This window comes from Lepidochelys kempii, chromosome 2 (assembly GCF_965140265.1).
Source record: "Lepidochelys kempii isolate rLepKem1 chromosome 2, rLepKem1.hap2, whole genome shotgun sequence".
In the NCBI taxonomy this organism is placed as follows: Eukaryota; Metazoa; Chordata; order Testudines; family Cheloniidae; genus Lepidochelys; species Lepidochelys kempii.
Genome location: NC_133257.1, coordinates 124,176,356 through 124,200,413, shown reverse-complemented (window position 1 = coordinate 124,200,413; position 24,058 = coordinate 124,176,356). Strand labels below are relative to the sequence as shown.

At 43.0% G+C, this 24,058-nt stretch overlaps 1 protein-coding gene across 3 annotated transcripts in view; it reads left to right on the top strand.

Moving 5' to 3' along the window:
- CDH6 (cadherin 6) overlaps nt 1–24,058 on the top strand; it is a 121,337-nt gene that overhangs the window by 39,304 nt on the left and 57,975 nt on the right. For all 3 annotated transcript variants that reach the window (XM_073332268.1, XM_073332269.1, XM_073332270.1), the window contains one exon: nt 7,786–8,139. In XM_073332268.1, the coding sequence (XP_073188369.1) occupies nt 7,909–8,139 (231 nt within the window). In that variant the 5' untranslated portion in view covers nt 7,786–7,908. The remainder of the gene's footprint in view (nt 1–7,785; nt 8,140–24,058) is intronic.

Genomic DNA, 24,058 nt, shown 5'->3' with positions numbered 1-24,058 from the left:
TCCTCCTTTTCTTTTTGCGAATACAGACTAACACGGCTGTTACTCTGAAACCTGAGGTTATTAGGAAACTTTCACACCATCTGTAACACTGCTGCAGGTTCATTTGCACTCTCCATTGTGGGCACACCGGTGAAGATTACCCACAGGTGTTTTTACCCGCCAGGAGGATATGGTGGTTAAAAAGAGAAAACAGAAGCAACTGGTCTACATTAGGGGTCATTCCATGGAGCTATACCATTGTTAGAGCAATGTTTGGAGACTTTTCCAAAAACCACAGCCTTCTAGTACAGCCAGTTAGTGCTGGTGTCAGAGAAATAAGGCCCTGATCTCAGAAAGAGTGTTTGAACTAATAAATGAAGTACCGCTAATATAGATCTTATTATTTTTAATACTATATTTGCAATGGAGCTGAATTTTCAACAGGCCTTCCTATTTTTTCCTTGTGTGCTATTGTTTGGTCACCTACACCTCAGTAATGTGGGTGCAAAATGCTACTGCTGGTGTAGGTGGCGTAATCTGACTTGGTAGCATTCTAAATCCATTTTCACTGATGTGACTCCACAAAGTACAAGGCATATCAGGCACTGAGCCAACGTGAAGGACTATCCTTGTTCTTCACCAATTTGATGACTTATGCTCCCTCTGACTATTGTGCTCAATAAACATCACTAAGAGAATGTACCATTTCCCCTTAACAATAAGAAAATAAAAACATAATGAGCACTTACCAGATGGCAAAGAGAAGACTGCAAATATAAGATGATAAATACAAAATGGCCATTCAAGGACTACAACGGCTATATTCTTATCAAAGAAGTTACTTTTAACTACATTTTTGTCTGTATGCTGGTGAATCAGCTATCTACTGGAGTCAAAGTAGTTCATCTTTGATAGGAAAAATCTCTTCTTCCTATGGAAATAAGAACCTTGTCTTCTGTCCTGGTATTCTATTGGTCAGACATGTACCTGACGTTCTAGCCTTTGTTTTCATTAACATGTTGAGGTTGCTTCAGAAGGAACAGTTGAAACAACTGTAAGACCAGTTTGCACATGGAGGAGACTGGCTGCCTATAGATCGCCTTGGTTCTGCTGGAAATGCTCAGCAGGGAATCTGCAAAAGACTCCGGGTCAAAATTTCCAAAAGTGACTCATGATTTGGGGTGTTTCAATCATTCGCTTCCCAATTTAAAAGACCTTAAAGGGGCCTGATTTTCAGAAGATTGGAGCTGAGCACTCTCCAAATATCAAGTCCCTTTATGGTGGCTCAAATCCATCACCTAAAAATTGAGGCACGCAAAATCACTAGTCACTTTTAGAAATCTTAGCCAGGACCTGTTGCTGTGGGGGCATAGGATACCAGAGACCACATAGAAGCACAAGGTATCCACAAGTCCTGGGGCAGGCTGGACCTCCTGCTTCTTAACAGCCAAATCACTGATTTCGCACTATATTGTCAAAGAAATGAGAGAGAAAAAGCCAACCTTTTAAAAGAGATATGTAAATACTGTGGGTGTTCATTGCATGTCTGAAAATGGATGTACTATTAACACACAGTGATGACAAAGCTGCAAACTTTCATGAAATGCAGCATGTTTTGTTTTCTGCAGCATTCATATCACTTCAAGGCTCGTTTTTCATCCTGCTGCAAACCTTTTGCAAATTGAAAGCCAGACTTTGTTTCACCCACATCTGCTGCTATCTGACTAGCAGTATTGATTGAAGATAAAAGACACACGCACTAGATATATCCAGTTCTATAAGTATTACTAATTTGTTTTTCTATTAAACATAGTTGATTCCTGTACTCTTTTAGCCTACTCTCTATCAAGAGACAGGCTAATGTTAATTAAAGGATTCCTCTTTACTACATATGAGTCACATACCAGCCCCTTTTTTAGTTTATAATGCATTTAGGAAACATTGCACCAGACAACCCTGCTAACATAGTACGGCAGATTCTGGTAGTTCTTGGTGCAAGGTCACAACGGTGTGACACTGATTGCACAAGAGGTTGGCTTTGCTCCACAAGGTTGGGCAAAAATCCCTCGGTAAATCCAGCTCCTGCTTCCTGCTAGAGCTATGCAGAGCTAGCACTCCAACAGGAAGCAGAATGGGATCTGATGATGGTTGGGAAGTATCATAGTCTGTGCCCCTCCACCTCTACTTCACTGACCAGTATACAGAATTAATAGCACACTATATCCCCCATAAGGTGGTGGAGCTACTGCTCTGGTCTGCATATCCAACCATCCCAATAACTCCTCCTGGGGATCCTACAACACTCCCTCCAGTATGCAGACAGAATCTTGCCTGGCACATGCAGTCAAGTAGAATTGCACTGAATAAACACAAATATTATGTCTTGGATGACCCACTGTTTCTTAGGAAGAAACAGTTGCTTTATGATTAAGGTAGTGGACTGTGACTCAGGTTCAAGTCCCTTTGGCTTCACTCTGAGGCCACCAAAAAATTTGTTGTGAGAACCCCTGGTTTAGGGACTCAGAGCTTGGTCTTATATCCCTGACCATCTTGCCTAATAGCCATTGATGCCTCTATCCTCCATGAACTTACCAAATTCTTTATTGAGCCATTATACTTTTGGCCCCTCGCAACCATTTCCACAGATTGTGCGTTGTATAAAGAAGTACTTCCTTACGGTTGTTTTAAGCCTACTACCTACTAATTTCATCAGCTGAACCCTGATTCTTGTGTTACATGAAGGGGTAAATAACACTTCCTTACTCACTTTCTCCAGACAATTCATGATTTTACAGACCTCTGAATGGTGTGGAGAAAATTAGTAAGGAACTCGTAAAGCTTACTCCTCCCAAAGTCCTGTTTAAGGGGGACCACTTAGTGAGCTGTGATTAAAGCAAAGGGGAGATGGGAAGAGCACAGCTCCCACTCTTTCCTGACTGGTCTGGTGAGAACTCCACTCCCTGTTTCAATCTCCTTTAACATTTCCTGGAAATGACAAAACAATACAGCTGTAAATACCGCCAAGACGAAACCTCAGCTGAACTTGTTATCTCAAGAACCAGCCACTGACAGTCTAAGCTGAGGAATCCATCCCCGTGTCAGCTGTCCATGATGAATGTGAGTGACGCAAGTGCATATACTTTCTTTCATTAGGTGATGGCTCTATTAATTAAATACTTCCCAGGAAGTATGTAAATATGTGCATATATCTATAGCATAGGTGGCTTAAAGACATTATCTATATATGTAAGGTTTCACATTTGATGTATTGGTGTGTGTGTAAATTAAAAGATGGTTTATGAATATCACTACTAGGCAGAGGTAATTTTGAATAAAGTTGGCATTTTTAGCAATTAAGTAATTGTCTAAGGTTTCGACCCTGAATGTTACGCATGTGCTTAACTTTAAGTGTGGGAATAGTCTCTCTAAAAACTGTACTCCATGTGCTCCATGAAAGTGCTCCCACTAATTTTTAGATTTCTGGATTTTCAGGGTTTAGGCACCTAGCTCCTTTAAGGCACCTATGAAAATCCCAGCTTCACATACTATTTTACATTTGGTCTGACAGAGCCAATCCAGTTGTTTCACATAGACATATGAGAAACAGTAAAATAGCTCTGCACTGATATTATAGCTAAATAATACACTGAGTTCCCAAACACTTCATCAGCTGGAGGTGGAGACAGAGTCACTTTAAATGTCTTGCTTATTGTTTTGTTGTCTGTTTTTGTATTATTATTTGAAAAAAAAATAAGGGGAAAAAATTGTAAAGAGAAAGGATCATGTGACTTATATTTTCCTACACCCACAAAGCAAAATATTCCTCTGCCTGAATGACCGATTTTTGGATTAAAGAAACAGTGAACAAAAGAAAGTCTCGCTTTAAAATCTAATGGGGGAAGAAAGAAAGTCAGAACACAGTGACAAACATTCTGCATCGGAACTGAAAGACAAAATGTCAGCTGTCGCACAACCACCAGCACTGAGACTCGTCTGTATTTAAAGATGCAGCATAGAGAACAGAGAATGATCACCTCTTACTTCAGTTACTGAGCTAGGTACATCACTATGACCTGGTCTATAAGAGAGCGCTAGCCATGGACAAGTCCGAAACTACAGCATCTCTAGGGCAAAAAGGCCCTGGATTTAAGTTACTTAAATGGATTCCACATTTGAGACCTGATTTTAAAGGTATTGCTGACAACTTGCCACCAATACAGAAGTCAATAGGGGCTGAGATATACAAAGTACAGATAGCTGGATGGATCCTTTCAGGATCATACCTTCACTGCAGCATTTCTGGCACATCTCAGCTGGGAAAAATAAGAAGCTGTATTTCACAGCTGTGATATCATCCTCACAAGCTGTATTTCAACAAGAGCTGCTATAAAACCTCTCCCATGACCTCACAGCTGTGAAGTGTAACTGGCTTCAAGTGCAGAAAACTCCCCCTTAGGAATAATTGTTTCCTGGCAATTGACAGAGGACTGATTCTTTAAATGGCTGGTGTGAGCCCTGTTCATGTTGTTCTGCTCTTGCCAGCATTGCTGAGGAAGGGTTATGTACAGGAGCACGGAGATAATGCCCCTCTGCAGGATTTATCCACAGGGGTAATGAAAAGAATGATGGGGATGCCTGACAAAATGATGATTTCCACTATCCTGTGCCCCAGTGGCACATCCAGACTGCACTAATGGCTAAATAATAGGTTTACTCATATGCTGTGCTCCATACCTCAGACCCTTCCTCCCCAATAAGGGGACCCATGTGCACACAGCCAGAACTAACTTATCATCAGTCATTTCACATCTGCACTTGGAGCAAATATCATGACAAGCATGCTGTCAAATGGCAGTTTGCCAGAGCTGCAAACAGCCATGGCACTAATTAAGTCACCTGTGGAATTTGTAATCACATTCTAAAGCTTGCTGCCAGGAAGATTCCTGACCAGAAAATGAGAATTGCAAACACCGTGGGAGATGGAATATTCTATTTTATACCGCACCAGCAAACGGACCCATTTGAACGGACCAAACTCAGAGGTCGTGCATGAGTAGGAGTGTACATTGGAACAGTGGTGAGTAGGGGGAGTCTTAGGGTATATCTATGCTGCAATTGATGGGGTGAATTTAGCTCAGGTAGGCATACAAACACCAGCTTTAATCTAGCTAGTGCACCTAAAAATAGCAGCGACACTGTGGTGGCCAAGGATTAAGCATGGGCTATATAGGCCCACCCAGAATGCTTAGTATGCATTCTTAGTATGCACTGAAGCCTGTGCTGCCATGTCTTCCCTGCTATTTTTAGTCATTCTAGGTAGATTAAAGCTATCTGAGCTGCAATCACACCTTCAGCTGCAGCATAGATATATCTATAGTGAGTCTAGAGGGCATTTAAGGTGATGTGACATGTACATTGTGCGGACTGGAAGAAGGTATAAGTTATACCAGTTCAGTCTCTGTCTGTCTGCCTAGCTACCTGCCTCGGCATTTATGTTAGTATTGCACTTCTTATACGTTCAAATGCCTTACACATTCCAGAACTTAAGACACATGATTATTTCTCCTTTTCACCATCTATTCCTCCAATCAGTAGGATATCTTTCTTTGCAATTGCAGAGAGGGTACATATGTTCAGTGGGTATATTTGCTACATCTGTGATAGATGGGAGAAATTCAGCCTTAGCCTAATGAGCACAACTCCCATGGACAGCAGGGCTGAAGTGTTCCTGTTTATCTAACGAATGTTAATAAGAGTTAAGTGCAAAAATCCCCTATGCATCTAGAGGGGACTAGGTACTGTGTCTCAGTATTACACATTCCCTTTTCATTCTTCCTGTTAAAAATGTCTTAGTACAACACAGACTTTTCACAGATTAACTATTTATTGCATGTTACCTTGCACAGTAGTAAAAGGGCATTATTTTAAGCAGGCTTGCTCCATTACCAAGTATGCCTCTAAAATAGCTAAATGGTATTTTTTATATAGAGAATGATTTAGTCAAAAAATGTAAAAGATTTGGGGTTATTTTGTGAAGTTTATAGACTAGTGACAGACTGAAAACAGTGGCTAACACCAGACATAGTGCATGGTTTCCCATCCAACTCAGCCACTGCATCTCAAGGACCAAATTCAGTCTCATTTACATCTTTGGAAGCAAAGAGATTCAATTCAGGACAGAATCTGATCCTTAATAGATGTAATTATCTGAATACAGCTTTGTGAAATGTTTACAACAAAAACTAAAAACTATATTCTCTCCTTGTTTTTGATGCAATATTGAACCATCATAAAAATCTTCCTTTGCAAACATTTTGAGAGATGCTATGCTGAATTTTAAGCAAACTCAGAATGATTTGTGGTTTTGTATTGTGACTGAGCAAAATAAATTGTTGCATTTTCTTTGCCAGTGATTCTCAGACTTTTGTAATGGCAACCCCTTTCACATAGCAAGCCTCTGAGCGTGACCGCCCCCCCCTTATAAATTAAAAACACTTTTAAATATATTTAACACCATTATAAATGCTGGAGGCAAAGCGGGATTTGCGGTGGAGGCTGGCAGCTCACGCCTTCCCATGTAATAACCTCGCAACCCCCTTAGGGTTCCCGACCCCCAATCTGAGAACCCCTGTTCTTTGCAAAACCAGGTGAAACCAGCCATTTCATCCACATTTTGTTCTGGATTTGTTTGGGCTGGAACTAGGCAAACTAGACACTACAAAAAACATTTTGTAGGAATGTCTCTCTCATTTGTGTTCGGTATTCCTAAATGTTCACTCTTCATTACTCATGTCACACGATATCATGTCTGCTCCTGGATTGGTTGCCTGAAACTTAAAACAAAACAAAAAACAGGCAAACACACATGTGGATCACATTTTTGGGAAACATAATTATTCATGCTGAAATTCATGAAATTTTTAGGGTTTGTGATAATTTTCACAACTACTCAGTGGGTGGCCAACTAAGGAATAACAAGGATAATACACAATAATGACTATAAAGACCCCACAAATCATAGTGAACCATCTCCATGCTTTTATTCATAGATAGCTAGTCAGATATAGGTATTTAACTATTTAACCAGCTCGAGTTTGGACCTATAACTCAAAATGAAACTTAGGCAATAAAATACCTAGTAAATCAAAATATTCAGCAAATGTCCTGCAAAGCAAAATCACTGAGTTTCACATGTGTCTAGTACTCAGGCGAGATTGACAACTGTGGCAACTTATCCAATTATTTCACTAACCCTTTCACCTGGACTGGTGCCCTGAGGTGAAATCCTGGCACAACTGAAGTCAATGGCAAAACTCCTATTGACTTTAATGTGACCGGGATTTCCACCTCTGATATAGTAATTCTGTTCTAATCAGGTTCTTCAACCACATTCATCACCACGGTTTCTGTACCCCTTCCAGAAGTGTATTTTGTGATGTGACCAATACCTCTCACATGCTGTGTGATCTGACCGAGACCACCAAACTCAGTTGAATCCTGAAATCCAGACACGAAAGAGACAGTGAAGTAACCCACTTCAGCTCATCAAGATAATAACCCAAACTAGTATTTTTAAGTAATGGAAGAAAGAAGGAAAATAAGTAGCAGAGCTGCTTCCTCCTACTCCGCTCAGATATTACATTCAGTGTATCTGAAGGACCACTTGCAGCATTTTAGAACTGAAAGCAGCTCAGAGCTTGTCAGCAATTACAATTAGTGATCTACCTTTTTTTGGCTTATTTGCTCTAGCTTTGAATGTTAAGTACCTCTGCAAAATGCTTAATATGTTGTCATTTTTCCTTCCAGAGATCCTTTGAGACTGCAAAGAACATTAAAGAAGGAATAAGGAATGAACCTGGATTCAGTGCAGTAAAGTAGATTGCTTTGAGGCCAAGAAAGAAATCACTGCGTAGACCCGTTTGTGCTGTCATGATGATAACTTACCATTGCTTCTGGCTGCTGTTCTGGGTTGGTCAGCCTCACCAAAGTTTTTCATCTCCGTTATCCAAAAGGACTAGGGGATTTCCGGAAAAGGAAAAGGTTTTGGAACTGTCCGGAAATAACAGGAAGGAGCTTACTCGTTCCAAAAGGAGCTGGATGTGGAATCAGTTCTTTCTCTTGGAGGAATACACAGGCTCTGACTATCAATATGTTGGAAAGGTAGGAGTCTTTTATACAAAGTTATGTTCTGATCTTGAAAGCTTTAGGAAGCCAGTAGTTGTGAATGGACAGGAATAATGCACCGTACATTTCCTCTGATCACTTTGTTATGATGAGCAGTTCAGGTGAGACGATTGCACCGTGAAGCTGAGCTACACTAAAAACAATACAGAGAAATGAAAATGCTCCGATCTCACAAATGAGTCCCTCAGCCATTCATGTGTGTTTATTCTAAAGCTTTTGATTATTATTTTTTTTGTCTTAAAATAAGGAATGCAAAGCATTTGTATTAGGAAATTCTGGGCCATATTCTCAGCTGATGTAATCTGCCATCTCTCCATTGACTTTAATGGAGTTATACCAATGTACATCAAATGAGTAACTGGTCCAAGATATTTTAACTATATGTATAATGAATGTATGTGCAGTCTCTGAAGTGAGCCAACACCTGTGTCAAGATTATAAATAAAAATGCTCAAACTAGAGAGCACTATACGCTTGAAGTGCCCTTATTTTGACAAGAGTTCTTTCCACTTGTCAAAAAGTAACTGTTTCACTACTCATTCCCCACTTCAGCTTCTCTGCTGCTGCCGCCATTTTCTTATGGTGTTGGGAAGCTCCACTGAAATCCCAATAACTTGCTGTGGCATGTGCAGTACGTATGGCACTACTGGTGGGAGGAGCAAGGGCACTGCAGGCTCAGGGGAGTGGGCGGGAAGGGTGGGGAGTGGGGGCAGAGCCCGGGGTTTGAGCAGTGAGCTCCCAGCAGCACATTGGAAAGTTGGCGCTTGTAGCTCCAGCCCTGGAGTTGGTGCCTATGCAAGGAGCCGCATATTAACTTCTGAAGAGCAGCATGTCGCTCTGGAGCCACAGGTTGGCCACCCCTGGCTTAGATCATTCCCATCAGAGTAAGTGCCTGCTCCTGATGCTTGCTGATCAGCTATTCAGCGAGAGTGGATATGACATCCCACAACCAACTGAAAGTCATGATTCTAGTAAAGGAAGAGCTATTCACCTGCTGCAATATTGCTCCAACCAGGAAAATGAGCATTCATGAAAAGTCCTCCCAACAAGACTATATAGGAGTGAGCCAAATGGAGTGAGTGGTTGGGGGGAGGAGGAGGAGGGAGAAGATAAAGAAGAAGCCAGGAGAGGGGAGAGCTAGGAAGAACGGAGGATGAGGAGGAAGCTTGGGGGAAGAAGGAATCAAGAGGAGAGAGAATGAGAAAGAAGTTAGAGATGAAGAAAGGGGAGCAAATGAATAGCGCAAAAATTTACAGTTGGGAAAGATTTTAGAGTAACAGCCATGTTAGTCTGTATTCTCAAAAAGAAAAGGAGTACTTGTGGCACCTTAGAGACTAACCAATTTATTTGAGCATAAGCTTTTGTGAGCTGTATTTTCCACGGTATGCATCCGATGAAGTGAGCTGTAGCTCACGAAAGCTTATGCTCAAATAAATTGGTTAGTCTCTAAGGTGCCACAAGTACTCCTTTTCTAGTTGAGAAAGAGAAGTTACCCATAGACAAAGCAAAAACTGAAATGACTAAAGATGAGACTGTGAAAAAGGGGAAAAGAACAAAAGAAAAATCCATGGGGAAAAAGTAAGGTTTTTTGTTAATAGGTTGTGGAAGAAACCTTATGACTTTATCTGTATAAATACACATTATATATATATATAGATAGATAGATAGAGTAGGGGCAGGTTCTACATATTGCCCTTTGGACTGTAAGTTCTGACATCAAGCCCACACAAATCCCAATAGCCCTCTTCTCCCCAGTATAGAATTCAGGTAAATATCATTGACTCCTATCCTGTGCGGGGAGAGAATAGGACTGCAGGATGAGTTTGCAGAGTGGTAGTCACAAAAAAGCCTCCTTGGACCCATAAACCAAGTGAGTCTGATGTGGAGTCACTGAGCCAGAATAAATGTGGAGGGCCAGAATGTTATTTTTAGAGTTACTTTTCTGTCTGGAACTGACACTTTACTATACTTACTGTGGCAAAGCATGGAAATGACACATAATATATAAATGTCATTGATTCCGTGTCCCTGGGCTGTTCAGAAGTGGCCTTTCACACATCCTTCGAGTGCCAGAGCTGCTCACACCCTTGTCTTTGAACAATTAGCCAAGAGGCATGAAAGAGGAGCCATTTGTTATCAGACATAGCTGTTTGTTGGAGTAAGGGTAAACGATAGAAATAGCTGAATGGCTACAGACAAGGTAACCAGGCAGTTTTAGTGAACAATTAAATTTGACTGGTGTGGATAAATGAAGATTAACAAACTTACTTTTATTAAGCATGTTTTATCTCAAAGGTTGTGAGCCTTAACTAGTCACCTGCAAAGGTGAAAAAAATAGGGTTTTTAAAAATGTTTTGTTTCTTTATGCTGTATAAAGACAACAGCACAGTGTGTGTATATGGGAGAATTTGGCTTGTATTTTATGTTAAAAATTCAATCATGTCTACTCTGTATTTCTGGGAGACTACAGATGGCTGGGGAACTGGTTGGGCTTTGACATCAGAGACGACATACACATGAAATCTGATTTAACTTGGAGGAAAAAATGGTTTTACTCAGATTGTTTGAAAACCTCTTATGTTTAAGATCTATTTATCTCAAACACCCAAATAAAAAGCTAGGAGAAAAGCTGTCTACATTAAAGATTCCACACCTCTGCCCCTTCATTTATCTGTATACACTACAAGATCATCATTATAGGAGGAGGATCACTTGGGATTGAGGTGGGAGAGGGGAAGGGAGTCGTGAAGTAAAAGAGAAAAACAGAGGAAGGAATTAGAAAGGGGAAAGAATATTGAGAGTGAGGCTGGGTAGCTAAAGGCTGAGGTGGTAGGAGAGGGGTGAGATGAAGGGAAACCTAATAACCAATGGTAACACAACAAATATGCGGAAAATATATCCAGAGCCCGAATTTCAGAATTGATTCTACCAGGAGGCTGTGAAGCCTCTTCCCAGCTACTGTTGCTACTGAGCCCTCTATCCCAAGTAGCTCCATCTGGGTCCAGTGGAGAAGAGGTCAAGGGAAACTGGAAGACCCTGATTTACCTCTTGCTGTTAGCTGGCCGTGGCTGCTTTGTGAAAGGAACACAGATGTGGTCCTTCCGAGAACATGTTAAGACATATGAGAGGGGTGGAAGGAAGCATGCACTACCTCTAACCGTGCTCTGCCTATTCCATGAATCAATAAAATACGTAGGGTGAAATCCTGCCCTGGGATTTTGCCACTGAATTCAATGAGTCAGGAATGGATTCCCCCTTATTCTCTGGGTCTGTCAATACACCATCATTGAGCAGCAGTAAATTCACTTTTAAGATAAAGGTACAAGTGTGAGAGAGGGGGATGATAGGGCTCGGGGAGCAGGAAGGACATTATAGGCTAGTTTGAGTCCTGATTTTCACAAGAGCTCAGCATCCACCATCAGGGACAGATTTTGGTGATAAGGTTGGAATAAAGCACTTTTAAAAATCTGCCCCTGATGGTGGATGCTGAGCTCTTGTGAAAATCTGGCTGTTAGTGTCACAATTTCAGCAGCCTGGTGCTGGTTAGTATTATTATGGTTCATATTTTAGAGCCCTAGGCATGTACCAGGACCTCCTTGTGCTAGGCATTGTACAAACATACTGTCACTGCCCCAAAGAGCTTACAATCTACATACTTTTGAAAATGTGTTCCGTATTTAGGTGCCTGAAAGAGCACAGAGCTCTTTTCGAAGTTGGGCCCCAGTTCTGTGTGCTCAGCACTTGACAATGAGCCCTCAGAAGCTGTCATATCATACAGGCCATGATTTTGCAAATGCTGAGTACACCCTATTCCCATTGACATCAGTGGGTGTTGCTTGTATGTGGTGTGGCTGCATGCTTAGATCCACAGTTATTATCCAGTTACTGCACATCTGTGTTTCATTCCTGTATATTCAAGAAATGAAGACTTTAAAAAAAAAAAAAACAGTCTCCACTATAAGTTAGTCCCAGACATAATCACAGAAGGAACTTTTAGAAAAGTTCTGGGCTGTAATTATACATTGTGCTGCTGACTAATCTGCAAGCTGTGGCTATTTACTGGAGTGTGATTGACGAGTAGTGAGACACTTTAACCTGAAGATGTCTTTTCTTCTGGTTCAAGAATTATGACACTTGGCAGGGACTCAGTCCCAAAATAAAATACAAGGAGTATGTGAGCATAAAATACAGATGTGCCCAGTGCCACTTTACAATCTAACGCATAAGTCAGCATAAATCTGAGTTGGGTTTAAAAAGGAAACTGGCCATACAGGTACCTCCTTAGTGAGAATTAACTGGGTTGGGGAAACGCTCCTTTAAATCCCAGGGGGAAGTTGGGGTGTGGGTGCAGTCATGGAAATATACATTTTGTTAAGATTAAAGTAGAGGATGAGCATGGAGAGAACATGTGGATACTGTGTACAATTTGTATATGGTTTATGCCTTTAACAAGACAGTGTTATACGCTACATGATGTCCACCAAAAAACAACATCTGCAGCATATTTCCATTCATTGGCAGGATAAGTAGGTTTGCATAAGCAAGCCCACACTTGAAAGTTGCTATCCAATAAGGGAATAGGATGCCTCTTCTTTTTGACTGAAGAAATATCTGAACAAATCTTATTTCTTATTTATCCACCAAGGAATAGCTTTCAGTATTGGTTGGGTTTTTGATAACATGGAGGACAATTGTAGAACTGTGTTGTCACATTCTGACAGTCTGGCACCCAAAGGAACTTCTAGCCTTGCTTTTCATCATCGCTGTGTCTTATTGATGTTCATCTATTTCAAGCAGCATGTTTGCCTGTAAGCTATCGGATGTTACTACCTGTACACCCCATCATAAACCATCTTCTACTGACAACTATTTTTCTAGAAAAATAAAGTCAAAGTCTCTCCTCTGCTATGTGGTTTTACAATGCAGAAAGAATCTATTGCATTATTTTGGCCAAAACAAGAATCTTTTTCTTTAGGTCAATTTCTACCTCTTTGGCTGAAATAGACAGGATTGCAAGGAAAGAAAGAGATACTGAGTTTATCTTTGGTTGTGTCTCTTTCAGAGGCAATTGGAATAGCATGGTCCCCTCAAGACTTGTAGCTGACCATGTTTTGCAGTAATCCACAGAAAGCTAGTTAGAATTTCAAAAGCAGGGAATTTCATCCTTATGCACACTAAAGAAATGGGCTGCCTGAACTGTGTGTTTCCAAAAATGGTGGAAGTGTAAGATTTTCTAGGACTTTGTAGCAGCCAGCATAAACTCCTGATTGGAGAAGGATCAGAATCCACTTCCAAAAAGCTCAAGTTTTATTTTCTTAACTGGAAGGAGAGGCAAAGTTTACAACAGCTGATGTATCCAAGCCACATTACAGGTGGCATTTAAGCCATATTTAAAAAGAAAAAAAATGATTACTGTGAGCACACACAAAGGGCACAGAACTCACAGCCCAGGAAGAGGGAGCTGTTCCAGAAGGTGGAAAGGCCCCCAGTGTAACTTGGGCAGCACTGGGAGCCGGTCTATGTTATGGTAACACCCCTGAGACTACCTGATGGGCTACAGAGCTGCCTGGAATCTCCATAGTGCTGTGGCTCCACCTATGACACATCCCTCCCACCATCAGCCCCTGTACACCACCTATGGCAGGCCTTGCAAGGGAGGGTGGATCCTTGGAATGCAGCCTCATGACTGTCTACCCCTGTGCCTCCACTGGGGGAATCCTCCCATGTCTGGACACAGGGGTTTTCAGGCCTCTTTATGCCTCTCTAACCTTTTACCTGGTGAGGATCTCACCCATAGGGTTTCATGTGCTTTTCAAAGCAGAAACGTTAGTTAATTACAGTGGTATGTATGATGCCCTTATGAAGTAAGTATTACCATCAGCCTTTTTCCGAAGGGGAAACTGATTCACAGAGAGGTTAACTGACTTGCCTACAACCATGGTGCAAATGAGCAGCAGAACCAGGATTAGAAATTAGGAGTTCCTAGCTGCTGACGCTTTTATTCAGGCTAGCATGCCTGTGTTTTGCTTCAACAGGCTTAGCAAAGGTAGAACAACTGTCATGGATACTTCTGCACTTCCTTTATTCTTCCTCTCCATCATTCATATTTTATGTTCTATTTGACTTTCCCAACCACCCTTCAATCCCACACTGAATTGCACAAATACACGCCTTTGATGTATATTCCTCTTCGAAAGATTTACTCGTGTCGATGGAAGCTCTCTGCATTGTCGGCTCCTGTGGAAAGAACTTTTGAAATAAGGGACAATTGAGAGGTCAGAGACCTAGGCAGAGAATCTAGAAACAGCTTGCAAAGTTCAGACTGTCCCAGTTGTGCTAAGAAAGTGAATGAGACAAAGGGTGGGGCAGGTGGAAATATGGTTCAGAAAATGACAGGGCAGGAAATGAAGATCCTTCACTATATCTGATCCTCCTTGTTATTGATCTGTTTCAATTTGTGTACTGCAGCCATCCTAGATTCTAGGTGCATTACAGCATTGCATGAAAGCAAATTCAATACATTGAGGGCTCACCAAACCATATCTCCTCCAACTCCAAACAGCATTTTCCAACACCACCTCCCTTTTCTCCTCAACCACCTTCCCAACCTAGAAAAGCCTAGGCAAACATTTAGAGTGATTTAATATTTTCTCTCTGTTAACTCTGGCCTACTGACTTAGTTCCTTGCTTTTTATCTTTGAACTAAATTATTTCTACCTGTACCTTGCTAATGAGCCACCCATTCCATTACTCACATTTAGGGCCACACCTTAGTCATCAGAAGAGGTTCCTAAAGATCTCCTTCTGGGCCCTGCTTCCTGGTAAAGTGCTGTAGTGTTGCCATGAATCATATATAGCAAAGACTTTCAAACTGTTGTTCACAGGCTACTGGTAGTGTGCAGAGTATTTCTATCTAGCTCTTTTAGGTAGTTAGGTGGCCCCATTACTGTAGCATCCCACACTCTTTGATGTTCTTACTCTCAACACACTTGTTAGATAGGGACGTTGATGGGGAATGGAAGCAGAGGGAGACTAAGTTGGGATTCACAAAGGTATTTAGGCATCTAACTCCCATTCTTTTGAATAGGAGTTAGATGCTTACATACCTTTATGAATCTTACCCTCAGTGCTTAATTTGTAATAAAAAGTTGCCAGGGCTCAAGCCATTTTTTACATTCATAAACTGTGCTTGCTGCATCAGAGGTACCAGGGCTATGAATTGCCAAGCCTAGAGGAGCTGGGGCTTAGCTCTGGCACACATTAAGCACTGCTTACCCTAGGGTGACTTGCCCAGGGTCACATAGGAGGTCTGTGGCAGAACAGGGAATTGGAGGTGCCTAAATCCCCTAAGCACTGTACAGTTCTGCCTCCCTCTTGCTGGTGTTTTGCATTGATCTGGCTTGCCATATGGTTAGGGCCGTATCAAATTCACAGTCCATTTGATCAATTTCATGATCAGAGGATTTTAAAAATTATAAATTGCACAATTTCAGCTATTTAAATCTGAAATTTCACAGTGTCGTAATTGTAGAGGTCCTGACCCTACAGGAGGGGTCACAAGGTTATTGTAGGGGGGTTGCGGTGCTGCTACCCTTACTTCTGCGCTGCTGATGGCAGCAGCGCTGCCTTCAGAGCTGGGCAGCTGGAAAGCAGCGGCTGCTGGCCAGGAGCCCAGCTCTGAAGGCAGAGCTGCCACCAGCAGCAGCGCAGAAGTAAGGATGGCACGGTATGGTATGGCCACCCTTATTTCTACACTGCTGCCTGCAGAGCTTGGTCCTCAGTCAGCAGCCGCCACTCTCCAGCTTTCCAGCTCTGAAAGCAGCAGCACAGAAGCAAGGGTGGCATGGTATGGTATTGCCGCCCTTATTTCTGCACGGCTGCTGGTGGGGCGCTGCCTTCTCCAGCCACCCAGCTCTGAAAGCAGCACAGAAGTAAGGGTGGCAATACAGTGACCCCCCCAAAAATAACCCTGACTCTCCTGCAACTCCCTTTTGAGTCAGAACCCCCAATTTGAGAAACACTGGTGTCCCCCATGAAATCTGTATAGTATAGGGTAAAAGCACACAAAGGACCAGATTTCACAGGTGGAGATCAGATTTCATGGTCCATGATGTGTTTTTCATGGCTGTGAATTTGGTAGGGCCCTACATATGGTGCTGCCTCTCCTCTAGAATTCCAGCCACAAAAATGCCTTTAAAGACAGCTAAAAATGCATGAATATTTTCCCTGGTACACAGCATCATACAGTGCATGAAAAAACTAGAAGACTTTGATTTCATCTACAGTCATGGCTTATTTAGTTTGTAATCTCTTTGGGGAAGGAGCAATCTTTTTGTTCTGTGTTTGTATAGCACAGAGCACACTGGCATCTTGCTCCATGATTAGGGCTCCTAGGCATTACCACAATACAAATAATAAGTTTAATAATGATCATAATGTCATAAATGCAGTACACGCAGAGAGCATGGTTTAACGTGTAAAAAGTCCCTCATTTCAGGCTCAAAGTTCCCTCCATTGGCAAAGTTTAACTGTTATTCCACTGTTAGTGGCTGTAATTTATTCTCCGGGAATATTGAACCATGAGGTTTAGGAAAACTTTCTTTTAAAAAATAAAGTCCCAGCATTTCCAGCTACTTACTTTACTTTTGTTGTTGCTGTTTTCCTCCTTTGGGGACCTTGGTTCACACTGGGACAATAGTAGATTGAGAGCTCTGGTTAGTCAGCATAACATTTCAAAACAAATTTGAAAAATGTGCTGTAATGTGACTAGCTGCTGTCAACCTCAATGCAGCTTGCCGACTGGCAACTCCTTTTTGCTTTTGTGTGGTGAAACAGAAACCTCAGCATGCACTACATGTGTTTCAGTGGTCAACGGAGCTTGCATTTCTAGGGAGAATCTGAGATGGCAGAGGAAGGAAAGTGAAGAATCCCCTCTGGATAGTGGTGGAGGGAGCCCCAGTCCCCTTGCTCTGATTTTTTAATCTCATGGAAAAAGATCAACAAAGGTTGTGGAGGAATAAATTGCTAGTTGGGGCTAAGGGGTCAAGATGTAAGTCAGATTTGCAGAGGAGTGGGAACAGCGGTTGCGGGAACCAACACTCACTCTGCTATGGTTTCACTGTTCATAGAACAAGTGCATTCTTGAGTTACACCATCCAAAAAGTTAACCACAACCCTTCCACACCCAGACTTCTGAAACACAGGGATCAACGTTTTTGATGGTGTCTTACTGAGGAGTACTCTACAGGAGCCTTGCTGGATTGGTTACTGCACATGAGAATGATCTCTACCGATATGATACTTTTAGAGCCCTCAGCCCTGTAGGATGTGAGCCCCGCCCTCAGCCCTGTAGGATGTGAGCCCCACCCTCTCCCTTCACTGAACCATAGGTGTTGTCATTCACCAGGAGACGTCTGTTGGAAGGAAGAGGCTATTTACTGCTGCCATTAGTCATGCACTCACTCATGTTCACATAATCAGCCCAGAGTCTCTGTTGGGATGGTCCTTTCAGCCTGGCCCATTTTATCTCTTTATGCTGGAAGGCAAAAGGAAGTCAAGCAAAGTAACTTGTAATATCCTTTGTGTGTCGCTAAATAGAATTCAGCAGATGTATTAGTAATAAAAAGCAGGAGCGGATTTACCATGGAAAAAAAATTCAGGACAAATCTCATCTGACAACCTGCCCCCGAGTCCTGGCTGGAGGCACAGCAGGGCTCAGGCAGGCAAGCTGTCTGCATGCCATGGCTGGTGGCCCCACTCCGCTCCTGGAAGCGGCCAGCTGCTGGCAGGGCTCTGTGCCCCTGGTCGGGGGGAGGCGACTCTGTGCGCTGCCCCAGCCCCAGGCAGTGCACGGAGACCCACTGCCCCCATTTCCCCAAGGGGCGTGCAGAGATGTGCCAGCAACGCTAAGGCAGCTCCCTGCCCGCTCTGCCTCCCTCCCTCCACGCTGCACCACTCCCAGAAGTGGCTCCTGGGGGGGTGTCTCTGCACGCTGCCCCCTCCCTGAGCGCCGACTCTGCAGCTCCCATTGGCTGGATAGTGGTGGAGGGAGCACCAGTCAGTGCCTGAGGGCAGCAGCACGCAGAGACCCCCGGTCCTACCCGCCTAGGAGCTGCTGCCAGAGGGGTGTGTGTGCTGGTCGCTTTGGGAGCCACGCTACCCAAGGTAAGCACTACCCTCCTGCCGCCCAACCCCCTGCCCCAGCCCAGAGTCTGCACCCCGTACGCAAACTTCCTCCCAGAGCCTGCACCCCCTCTCACACCCCAACCCCCTGCTCCAGCCCAGAGCCCACACCCAGTACCCAAACTTCCTCCCAGAGCCCAACCCCTGCACTCCCTCCTGCACCCCAACCCCTGCTCCCAATCAAAATACCTCACTTTATTTTCATTTACTTCCCATTACTTATAATATAGGAGGAGGATGAAGAAAAAAAGAATGAAAAACGGGAGAGGGAGATGAGAGAATGTTCTTTTTCTTGGCTAGGTCCCAGGGAGGGGGGATGCAAAAAGGAAGCTATGCATAGGACCCCACTAACTCTAAATCTGCCACTGAATAAAAGATTAAGTTCTCCCGTCCTCTTCTAGCAGTAGATGGGGGAGGGCAAAACAACTAGAACCTGTGGCCCAAGCCATATTTCCTCCTACCTGGGACCCCTTGGAAGCCACTGCACCAGAGCCCTATAGAGTTGGGCTTCCACAGATCTAAGGGGCCTGAAACAGGAGAGATTGTAGTGGGGAGCAGCCATAGCTACTTTCCACAGCATGGTACCCTTCTGATTTCATACCAGATTTGTCTTCTTGCAGGTGGGAGTCAGCAACTCTCAAGAGGCATAATGATGGGGGTCAAACTCCCTGTCTAGAGGAACTCTGGTAAATACAAGATGGTGTTGTCTGCACTATAGTTTGTTAGCATGAGTTTGTGCCTGGCTGCATTACTCCTGGGTAATGAAACCCCTAGTGAGTTATGCATGTCATTCCAAACGAGTTCTGATAAGACCTTTTCATGCCATCATGTATTATTGTCCTTCTGAAAAATATTTTACAGAAGACTAGTTCGTTGCTTAAAAAAATACTTAGGGTGCTTTCTGGGTGCTTGGTTTTCTATTGTTCCAACATACAGACTTCAGAGGGAGAGAACAAGTATAGCTCATAAACATTAGGCACCTCCAAAAATGTATTATACAGAATAATACAATGAAGCCCAGTACTGGATACTGCACAGCCCAGCAGGGTTAGACACAAATGCTGCCGTCCCACTGGGAAGATTGGGAAAGATTCCTGGGTCTTCAGTGGAAGTAAACCCTCATTCCTAGTTCATGAAATATTGAATCCTAAGTGGTCAGTAGCCTAGGACCAAATATCACTCATCCTGCACTCTGACTAATGTAATTCGGGAATATTCGGTAGGTGGGAGAATGTAACAAAGGGCAGTGTTGGCCAAGGGAATCTCTGTTAACAGTGTTCCAATGGAGCCACTTTCCTGGGCAGGGGAGCGTCGGGGACCAGAGCTTAAGTGGAAGTAAAGGGCCTCCTTTGAGGACAGCCATAGGTCCCTGTAGAGCCCTAGGGATCTGTCCAGTTTGGGAATGGGCCTCACAGCTTTTTCCATTAGGGGACAATATTGTGGAATATGATGGTATGGGGGAATTTTCACAAGGGAACCCTTGCAGAGATTTCCTCCCCCAGATTTCCCCTTCCCTAGATCTGGTGCAAGGTGTGTTTATGTAACTAGAGACATTAGAGATTGGAGTGAAGCAGAATTGGGGCTCTAAACACTCCCTCCCTCTTCCAACACTGGGCAAGTTTGGATTTGAATCTAAATATATATCCTCACTTGTTTGGCTCCAGCTCTGTGTTTATATATTATATAAAGCGCACACACATATAGCCGGACATGATTGTCAGCATCAAGCATTCAGACTATCAAGGGGTAACCTTTGACAGTAAGCAAAGGCTGAGAGTTTGCTTTCAAGAGCATCCATCAGGGAGTAGTAAGAGGCTGTTACCTGCTGAAGCAGCATAATGTTTTATTCAGCCATCTCCCAGTAAAAACATTTCTGGATTTTAAGACCAAGGGATTGCTTTATATTTATAGTTCATCTTTATGAGTGGGTCTCCCCATGAGGACAGCAGTTCTCCATTAATCTATATTTCATCTAACCCCCTGAAGCCACGCTACTCCACAGAGAAGTAAAATCATAGTTGATGCAATAGTATTTAAAGCTAGAGCACTATGTTTCTCCATTGCTTGACTGATTGTTGGGGCTTTTTCAGAGGATGGGGAATTCACAAGCAAAACTAATATTATTTTGGAATTAAAAAAATCAAGCAAAAGTTAAAGTGAATGATTTGAAGAACAATTTTGACACCTGATAAACACTGAAAAGTTTCCCAGGCAAGTGTGTCGAGACAGCAGAACAGTCTACGGCCTGGTCTACACTACAGAGTTAGGTTGACTTAAGGTGTGGAGTTCCCTGCAAGACAGCTGCCAGGCTCCTGGAGGGGAGGCGGGAGCCCTGAGGGCAGCTGGGCTCCCAGGAGGAAGCTTGGGCAGCAACCCAGCTCATAGTGAGGAAGCGGGAGCCCGGGCAGCAGCCCAGCTCCAAGCCCAGGGGCAGCAGGGCTCCCAACGTGGAACCCGAGTTCCAGCCCAGCTTCGAATGGTGAGGCAGGGCAGCAGCCCAGATGCAATCTGAGAGCCCTGGGGACAGCCAGGCTCTTGCTGGAGCCTTCCACCCACCCTGGGGTGACAGCCCAAGCTGTGAGCTGGGCGCGGCGTTCACAGCAAAGAGCCTGCCAACCTTTCTTGTCAGTCTCAGGGCTCCAGCATGGAGCCGTGAAATTGAAAAGAATGAGAGCCAACAGCTGATATAAGTAACACAGTGTCTACATAGAGACTGCATCACCCTACCTACACTGACACAAGCCCTACATCTCTCATGGAGGTGGAGTTACTATGTCACTGTATTAGGGCACTTACATAGGCAGGAGCAAGACCGTAGTATAGACACTGACATAATTAGGTTTCAGAGTAACAGCTGTGTTAGTCTGTATTCGCAAAAAGAAAAGGAGTACTTGTGGCACCTTCGAGACTAACCAATTTATTTGAGCATGAGCTTTCGTGAGCTACAGCTCACTTCATCGGATGCATACCGTGGAAACTGCAGTATGCATCCGATGAAGTGAGCTGTAGCTCACGAAAGCTCATGCTCAAATAAATTGGTTAGTCTTTTTGGTCTTTTTGACATAATTAGGTCGACGTAAGCTATCCCTGGTTCCAGCACCACTGCCTGCGTGACCTTGGGCAAATCACTTGTCAAAGTGCCTCTACTTCTGTATCTATAAAATGAGGATAATTAGTAGTGCCGAACTCACACAGGTGCTGGATTAATGTTTGTTAAGTTATGAAAGCCTTAGCTGGAAGGGGCATTTTTTGAATTTGTGGAAAGAATACTTGCATGACCAGGTTGTAGGACTGGACTACAGACTACCAAGGGCTGAACTACGGCTTTGACACAGCCCCATGCATGGGGCAATGTGTAGTTTTGCTGCCTCAAGAGCAGATCAGGAAACAGACTGTGACCCTGTGAGTCACAATCTGCCTCAGTTTTCTTCCTGCTCTGAGAGAAACACGCCCTCTAACAGTCCTATGCCGTGCACAGAGTACAGGGGCTACAGTGTGGTCTAGTGGAGGGAACAACAGACTGTGATACAAGAGACCCAGGCTCTATTTCTGGCTCTGCTACTGGCCTGCTGGGTGACCGTGGGCAAGTCACTTCAGCTCCCAGCGCCTCCATTTTCCCTTCTGCAAAATGGGGATAATGATACCTACTTCCTGTGTAAAGTGCCTTGAGATCTACTGATGAAAAGCATTATATAAGAGCTAAGTATTATTTATTTAATTTTTATTTTATTCCTCCTGGCATATCAGCAAAGCTATGCTAGCCAGCACATTGGAGTAGTGCAGTCAAGTCTCCGCCTATTCCCCATCTGTGCAGGAGGGATATTAGAAGATCTGTGAAGGCTGCTTCTTCCCTGTTCTACAGCCAGCCAGCCCAAAGCAGGAAAGAAGCACCTTGCGGCAGAGCCACAAGATGAATATCACTCTGGTTCTGCATTACATAAACCTCCTGCATGCCATTTAGGAATGAAAGCTCCAATACTTACATAATTTAAAACTAGCCTGAACAAATTACGGCAGGAAAATTTGCTACACTGACAATCTGGAGGATGGACAAGATATGAGCTAATAGATTTTCCATGGCTCAGTCCCAGAGTTTGTAATTTGGTCATTTTTGTATTTACTGGATTTTGAGAAACATGCACAATATGCAGTACTTCAATCCTACAAAGAGATGTGCTGGAAAACACTTCCATCCGGACAGAAGAGATGCTAGGAATGTACTTCCGGTAACTGACAGTACTAGAAGTAGTGGGATGCCACTGCAGTTCCCCAACCAAGTGCCAGAATGGCATTCTGGAGTGTTCCAGCATGACTTGAGCTCTGATAATATGGATCATTATTAAATCAGATGAATGCCCTCAGGGAGATTTTTTTGACATCACGGTGACTGGCTAGGAGACTATCCTAAAGTCAGTGCTCAAGGCATAGGAGCCAAAATGTGTGCCTAAAGTTATAAAGAAATAAATTAATACATGTGTGTATCTGGGGCCTGTTTTACACTAATGGGAAGTGTTTTTTCCAAGGCACAAGTGAAGGTTAATTGCCTAACTCCCAAAGACTTTTAATGGTAATCCAAAGGGTGCCAAACTACCATTTCTGCCTTAGAAAATCTCTCCCTTAAATCCACAGTACTGCTTCAATGGGTACTGTGCATACAGCGCAAGAATGCCTAGCTTTTATATTCTGTTTTTCCAAATCAGAGCACAAATAGCCCATATGTATTAACATCTCTGTATAACTAAAAGGCAAGTGTGCAGGTTGACATGCACAAGAAGAAATATCTAACTGGATGGTAATATTTATATTTAATATGCCTCTGCTGCATAAACATTAATGAATAAATATACTAACTGCACTCCATTGTTCTCTCCATTAGATACCCCACTAGATAAAAGGCACAGATAGCATATCCCTTCATTTTTAAAATCCCACAGAAGGAGAAACCAACTGACCAGGTTTAAATGTACACCATTTTACAGCATAGTACTCTGTGGGTTTGATCCAAAGCTCACTGAATTAAATGGAATGTCTCTCACTGACCTCACTGGGTTTTATGTCTGGCCCTGTATTATCCTGTCGCACCCCCTGGCTTGAAGTAGTAATAAGAAACACGAAATATATGGTTTCCACCATCAGCACCCCCACTATAAAAAATAGTTCCAGCACCCCAGCCAGTAACAAACACCACCAGTCCTGTATTTTAGCTATAAGCTTATCCTTCCCCTTATATACTTTGTATTCTGTCACGGAGACATACATGAATGTGCTTCATTCCATTTGTGTGTTTTTGTTGTTAACAGACAAATAATCACTGATATTTCGAACTAATTTTCCTAGTTAGCCTTGAAGAATCATACTTGAATGCACTATCTGACTGTTGGATTGTGGTGCCAAATTTGTATGATGGGAAAAATCTTTCTGTCTCCTATAACAAATGACTTGTGTGCTTTTTTGTGGCTTTCAAGTCTTCAGAGGCTTGGATTTTATTTCCTGACCACTGAAGTGTATACACTTGTAATAAAAATCATTTTTAATCTCTCCCTTTCTTCTCCCTCATATATAGATATAGATTTAGATATAAATAAAATTGAGAGAATACTTAATAGACAAGTTTTGTTTCATGAGTTCAGGGATGACCTCATAGCTCTGCTCTTATACATTTTTAGCAAGTAAACACTGATGCCTTTACTAAAAGTCATCTATAATATGTATT